Source organism: Melozone crissalis, unplaced genomic scaffold, assembly GCF_028551555.1.
Source record: "Melozone crissalis strain CALT ecotype California unplaced genomic scaffold, PUWL_Pcris_2 ptg000068l_1, whole genome shotgun sequence".
Lineage (NCBI taxonomy): Eukaryota > Metazoa > Chordata > Aves > Passeriformes > Passerellidae > Melozone > Melozone crissalis.
Window position 1 is genome coordinate 13,931,800 of NW_026535846.1, and position 7,095 is coordinate 13,938,894.

Sequence of the window (7,095 nt, forward strand, 5' to 3'; positions counted from 1 at the left end):
GGCTTTAGAATCAGCTGGAGAACACCTTGGCTACTATCATCTGTAAAGGTCCAGGGTGGGGAAACCAAGCCTGCAGAACAGCACCACAAGGCACTGGCACACCAAGTTACATTCTGCTGCTGTAAAATTCATGTGTAAGAATGAAGACTTGAAATATTAATAAATGCTTCCAGAGACAGTTATGAGTGGTAGACCTTAAAAGTTTCCTTAATTTATTACAGTATTTCATTTTTCCATAGGCATAGCTTTGGGTATGCTGAACAAAGGACTGGGTTATCCAGACAGACACACAGTGCTCCTGAACCCCTTCTGTAGCTGTACAGAGACATGTGGCAGTGTGCACAAGCTGAGAGCTCTTCAAGTTCCACCTGAAAAAGTTGCTCCTGGCTACACTGAAAAACATGTTTTGCTGTCATGCCTTTATTTAACAGTGCTTTTGTTTCTGCTCCTAAAATAAGGCGGCACACAGGGAGTAGAGAGCATCAGGCACCAGGGGGGCACACACTTCACTGGCAGTGTGCCCACCAGAACTACAGACTCCTCTAGAAGGAGAGCAGTATCAAAATGTTGGCAGGTAGAAATCTGAACATACGTCTTCAGATATGAGCCACCACAAAAGAATTTCTAATCCACATATCAGTCTGAGTTCATAAATCCTATACAGATAAATGCGTATTAAAAAGAGAAAATCCTTAAGTAAAATGAAGTTAATGCTCCTAATAAGTTAAAAAATAATGTCAAAAAACCTGATTTCTCCACATTCAAGAAACTAGGTAGACTAACAAGATGTCAAGAAAAAATATGAAATGCTTCAGAGGTTTTGTAAACCATATTTATATTTCACACACACTTTATATTATGCTTTTAGAAGAGCACAAAAATGTAAACATTACTTGGCTTTTTCCTCCTTTCCACTTGAAATAGTCTACTCACAGTCCATGCAGAATCTTTCATCAAATATCTTCAGTCACTGAAGACTCAGGTTTAAGACAAAACAAAATAACTGTAATAAAACGAAATCTAGAAAACTATTGTAGCCTAACAGTACTTTTGCATTCAACTGATTTATTTAGCATAGCCACAGAACAAAATAATTTGTACATTCAGTCACATTAAAAACAAGGAATTACAAAGCAGTCCACATTTAATCTAAGTGCATTCCTTTGGAGTAACAGTTCCTGTTGTTTCACTTGTATGTCTTCATATGCCAAAGGCCATCATTTAAATAGTGGATATTCTCAATACCAATCCCTTTGTTGACCTTCTCACTGTAGGAGGAAAAATATACAGCAGTATTAGTTAGGTTAAATATGAGAGCACTACAAAATACATTATTTCAAGTAGAAACTGCAACATTTGTCAACTGGAAGGGGAAAGCTACCAATCACAAAGTCATTGTCTTCCACAGCAGGTGGACAAGAAACAATATTTGTTATTACATGTGCCCACACTGCTGACTGATAAGAGGACAATATTTGCCTTCCACGTTTTTTAAACAGCTTTCCACAGCATTTTTACTACTTCTTTGTGGGACACAGCTCTTCAGACAACACTTCCGCTACTTTTCTCCATTTTACCATTTCTCCATCAAAGTAGCACAGCACCTCCAATTGTGCACCTCCCCTCCAAGCACAGGATGTGGTACAAGATGACTGGAATGCAGAATCTAACAAGTTCTGGTTCCAAGTGTGCCAATGACACAATCAAATGCAGGTGAGCTGCCTCACTTCTAGTTGCAGGTCATCTACCCACTTCATAAAGAATGAAAAGTGCTAAATTTATGTGCCAAGGACTTTCAGCTTGTTAGAGACATGCTATCCTCCATAGTATTGACTATCTTTTGAGTCATGTCATCTTTTAGAAATTAGTGGTTTCTGTCTGTTTATTTTTCCAATTAAAAAAAAACCACCAATGAACTAGTTTTGCCATAATAAAAAAAACAAATCTCTTTTTGGGAGTGAGAACAAGTTTCATTCCCGTGGAGAATATAATTTACTCTATTTACACCAAGTGTTCTATTACCTACACAACCTGTCCAAAAGTATCAGGAAGGGAAATGCTGCTAACACAATATTAACACATTATATGTAGTAATTACACCAAGAGATTGAAATCCCACTGCCTAAACCAGAAAATTGTGGAACATTGTCACACAAAAAAAGCAGCCAACAGGATGCAGAGAGGAGTATCACTTCATTTTCCTCTCCAGTTCATGTTGCTTCTCCCAGGAACAGGATATTCAGCTGCAAGGCTGGTGGATTTGAAGGTAGGTATACAAAGGACCTTGGTTTGCAATGATCACAGTGTGACACTGCTCTCTTAGGACTGGGACACGGGTAGCTTTTCTTTCTACTTGCTCTTGGAGTCTTTTGAAGCACCACAAAGAATCCTGAAGAACAGAATTCCTCAACAGCTACAGCAGGTCCAAATCCAGGTTTCTGCAGTCCCACTCCATCCCTGTCCTCCAAGACATTCCCCCCTCTCTGCCTCGTGCTACTATTACGACTTAGGACAGGCTTGTTGAGAATTACCCAACTAAAGAAAGTGACTTGTTTTCACCAAAAAAGCTTTCTCACTGCCCCAAGTGACAGGTCTGGAAACCAACACAGACCAAACCAGCTGGGTGCACCTCATCCTACAAGATGTTAATAGAACTTAAAATGACAAAGTGATTTAGCTACTTATGATTTAGCACTATCTGAAAGCCAAGAACAACTAATATCCATTTCCATTTTCTGTATCTCTTTTCCTTCTCAAACAGTTTTCTGTTTATCACTCTAAATTTCACAAGAGGTTCAGCTAAGTTAGTCAGCACATCAAGCAGGGATGCTGGGCTGCTGTGGGTACACCCTGAGGAAAAAGAGCAGGCCACAGAGAAAAAAAAGCCTGGACAGGCAACCAAGATCCAGCAGGACTTGAGTCTCTGCAGACAAAAATCTCTTCAATGTTTTCAATCCTCTCAAATCCAAATTACACCTCTTGCCTAGCCCAGGTAGTACTCTGTACTCAACACATGCTGCAACAGCAGTGCAGTAACCCTGACAGTGGTGCTTATCCTCCAAACTAACACAAGAATAATAACATGGACAGGTTATATTTCAGCTTTTAAAACACTTACATGTCCTCAGCTGACATCTTCATTACTCCCACACATAATGCATGTTGTTTCCCCTCTGCCATAATTGCCTACAAATTACTGCTAAGGAAAATAGAGTTCTTTTTAAACTATTTCAGAAAAGTCAAAGCAATATGAAGAAATTACTTCCAAAAATACTTTCAAAAGCCAGTATTGAACTTTTAATCTTTTAGTAATTCTAGAGTTCCAGTTCTTAAAGATAAGCAAAACAATGCACTGAATTTAACAACTGAATCAGTGTGCAGAACAAAGCATGCATTTATGAACTTGGAACAGCAATTACAGAAAAAATCTCCCAGTGCTAAATTTCTCCCTTTGTGCCTAACACAGAGATGACAGTCTCTGCCTTTCTGGAACAAAACAGCACATGTTTGTGGGGCCATTTTAGATTCCAAGGCACAGAAGAATTGAGACACCAATTTAAAAACCACAAGTATTGAAATCACGTGTCCTTTTCAGAGCTTAGCAACACATGATGTTCACTGCTGATCTTTTCCTATAGCATCCAGCTAACAACAAAAGCAGCACAGCTTGGTGCTGTAAATGCTGTATTTGTTCAGGGTTCTTTTCTCAGTAAGATAAGGAGTGAATTAGCACACTTTCTTCATTTGACATACACTAACTTCATCAGACACAGAGAGCGAGTCCTGACTGCAGTAAAGTTGATCCTACTCACCTTTCCTAATTCCCTAAGAATAGGAGAGAATTCTTCTGAAGGGAATACATGATTGACTAAGGAGGCAGGGCACAAATATCACTGCACCTCAGCTACTTTTACCATCCTGCATAAAATCACTAAGGAGCTCCACTTACCAATGAGATTAATGCAACAGCAGCCCACTCAACAGTACAGCAGGAATAGTTATGTGGTTTGGAACGTACAGTAAGTGAAAAAAATATTAACAACTTTAACCTTGCCAAGCAATATCTAAACCTCCGCAGCTCCTTTCTGATTATTAGTTATTTCATGAAATCCAATTAAAACTCAAAGTAATACAGATAATAATCAATTGAGAACTCATCTCACAGTGAGCAATAATTCAGATTTAAAAAGGATACAACAACAGTGTCAACAGCAGCAGGGTAAAGCTTTGCTCCAGGAGATGTCAGGCCAGGGCACATTATATTAGCTCCACTCAGGACAAATTTAATGGCGCCTTTATCAACCTGCTGATGCGGGAGAATAAATGGGTCTAGGAGGGGAAAGACACAGCATTGCCATTAATACAGCACCAGACAACATGAACAGCTCATTGTAAAGTCAGTTTAAACAGGGCAGTGAGATCTAGAGTGTCCTGCAAGGGTAGAAGTATGAGAAACAATTACCAGAGCTCCTGCTGGGTGGTACTGTCCCAAAGGGACACAAATATTGACCCCAAAGGACACAGGTACTGACCCAAAAGGACACAAACACTGTTCTCCCATTTTGCATCTTTTATCTGAGAACCAAAGGTATTCCAGCACTTCAGGCTATGGCTCCTGCACACTCTCAGACCCACAGACTAAGCACAGACTAAGCAATTTTCCCCTAGGACAAACAGCCACACAAGAGCCCATCCTAAGAGATCTTAAAACCAAGGGGTCTTAAATCCTGTAAATTCCACATACTCTTACAAATTACTCCAATATGCAAGGAAAACCGTTTAACATTAACAGAACAAAAAAGGCAAACACAGACAAAGTTCATGAAAGCTGTCAGCTCTCCAAGCCATCCTTCAAGGGCAGGCACACTCCTGAAGCATTTCCAACACTGAGATCTGACTGAATAATGTTCTTTGGGATTCAAAACAGAGTAACACAATCAAGCAGAACAGCAAGAAAATATTGCAAGAGCGAATTGTGAAAAGTAAAAAGCATGCAGCCTAAGTTTCTACAGGAGACAGATATACATCATTAAACTCAGGAAGACAGAATATTTTTCTAGTAAGAACTTACAAGTATTTGTATAATACAAAGACTTGAAAGAAAAAAGACAGGGACCAACAATAACAAACTTATATCTCTGTTCCAAGAGAGCCTTTCAAGATTTTTTACAGAGTTTTACACAGCTTAATTCTTACTTAAGTTCAGATTGCTTAGCATATAGCATGGAGGCAATTAGCATAGACATGTGAAACAGAAAATTAATAAATTCCAGTTAAGAAAGCATACTGTGTCTTTAACATATTCTGGAACATGCATTTGCATGGAATATATGGAATGGAGGCTCTTTTTAATTTGTTTCTAGAGATGTCCTGTGGAATCACACTGTCACCCTGCTCTTCCCAGCACAGCCCCCCTCAGAAAACTTACATTTGTGAAGCAACCTTAGCGTCGGGTAAAAAATCCCTTCTCTTTGCCTGAAGAACAGCAACTCCCCATTCACAGTGAGGATTTCTATATGTTCATGACTGCAAGATTAAAAAAAAAGAAAATCCAAGAGCTACTTAACCCTTCTACACTTGAACTACAGTATTTTACTTAATGGCGTCTGGTCTATCTTAGCACCTGAGAATAAAAACAGTCAATTAGCAACAAAATTTAAAACCAAAAATATTATCTTTTTTTATGACTTGTTCTTCAGCAGTGGTCTCCTTCTTCCCCCTTGGAGAAAAAAGAAACCTACTGACCAAATACACAAACTGCATTTCCTTGGCGCTGCTTTTTAAATGCAATACAAAGAGCAAATAATGAGGATTCAGCAAAAATGTACTACCCTCTATTTAAAAAAAAAGTAAAATAATCGAGATAATACATGGAAGCCCAAAAATAGTACAAACTGTTACTGACAGGAATCCAAACAATTTTGAGCTTCCATGTGCATAAAGCTGAATACTTCCCTTCAACAACAGGCTGATCCTTGGAGAGACCCTGAGTACACTGCACATTAGCTACTAGGAAGCATTTTTAAGTTTCTCAAGCATCCTACTAGCATGGGCCTTTAAAGCATAACTTTCTAACTAGCTATTAAGAGATGATGGACGCCTATCAAATGTGGTAGGTTTATTTACTGTACAAAGGAAACATACAAAGGAAGCAATCCTAGCACCTTGAAAGCAAAGTTGAAGAGAAGAGATACTTACCATCTTACTATTTTGACTGGATCTTTCTTTGGCATGATTTGGTTTAGCCATGGTTCAATAACAGGAAATTGGTCTATCAGTTGATTCTTGATACCTTTAATAACTGAAGTCTTCAGCTGGATACAGTTTGATACATTCTCCTTTTCATCAAATCTGTCAAATGAAAGTGTTTTAGAAATGCAGTTTGTTCCTCAAAAGATGTATTTTTCAGTAGCTATCTTCAGAAGTGTTTATAGATTCACTATAGAGGTCTAACAGCAGACTGACTGTCCAGCTTTCAAATGCAGGATTTCATTAATGTTAAATTTGTCCCTGGGGAACACCTGGGCTGGGGGAAGGCAGGGGGTCCTCCCTTTGTAGCCTGTCTTCACCCCTAAACTTTTCGTACGGCCACAGCGCGTGTTCAGCGTCACAGATAAACCCCGGCCCATGGCGCTATTTTACCCAACTCCAAGAGAACTATGCCGGCAACACAAACACCCACAGCCCTGCTCCGAGGCGAACCCTCCACGTCCACCACAGAAACACGACCGGCGCTCTGTACCAGCCCAAGTTGGGATAAGTTAATGACTCAGCTCCATTTACCGAGCGAGTACCCAGGGCAAAGCCGAGGGCTGCGGACGGCGGGGCCCGAGGAGGCCGCGGGGCCGCTCCCGCCAGCGCAGCGCCGAGCCCGGGGCTGAGGGGGCGCCGGGCCCGGGGCCGAGGGGGCGCCCGGTCCCTTCCCTTCCCTTCCCTTCCCTTCCCCTCCCTTCCCTTCCCTTCCTTCCCCCGCGCCCCCAGCCCGGCCGCACTCACTTCTTGAACATCCTGCGGGCGGGCAGGCCGGGCCGGCGGCGGGCGGGCAGCCACAGCCTCGGCGCTGCTCACACGCGGCTCCGGCCAGGCCGTGCCTCG

General features: G+C 41.1%; 1 protein-coding gene across 1 annotated transcript; it reads right to left on the reverse strand.

Moving 5' to 3' along the window:
• Nucleotides 1-1,045: 1,045 nt before the first annotated feature.
• On the reverse strand, nucleotides 1,046-7,095 carry MCTS1 (MCTS1 re-initiation and release factor). The gene is made up of 6 exons (XM_054289557.1): nucleotides 6,997-7,095; nucleotides 6,199-6,351; nucleotides 5,429-5,526; nucleotides 4,196-4,329; nucleotides 3,119-3,186; nucleotides 1,046-1,268 (listed from the first exon to the last, which is right to left on the reverse strand). The coding sequence occupies exons 1-6, from the start codon at nucleotides 7,005-7,007 to the stop codon at nucleotides 1,187-1,189; spliced, it is 546 nt and encodes a 181-aa protein (XP_054145532.1). The 5' UTR covers nucleotides 7,008-7,095; the 3' UTR covers nucleotides 1,046-1,186.

Bases quoted from the DNA above. Each gene is read 5' to 3' on its own strand.
- MCTS1 (XM_054289557.1), bottom strand. The intron at 4,330-5,428 runs GTAAGTTTTCTG...TTCCCCTCCTAG, and splicing joins GCTAAGGTTGCTTCACAAAT to ACCCATTTATTCTCCCGCAT. The intron at 3,187-4,195 runs GTATCCTTTTTA...AGTAATTTGTAG, and splicing joins CTGCTGTTGACACTGTTGTT to GCAATTATGGCAGAGGGGAA.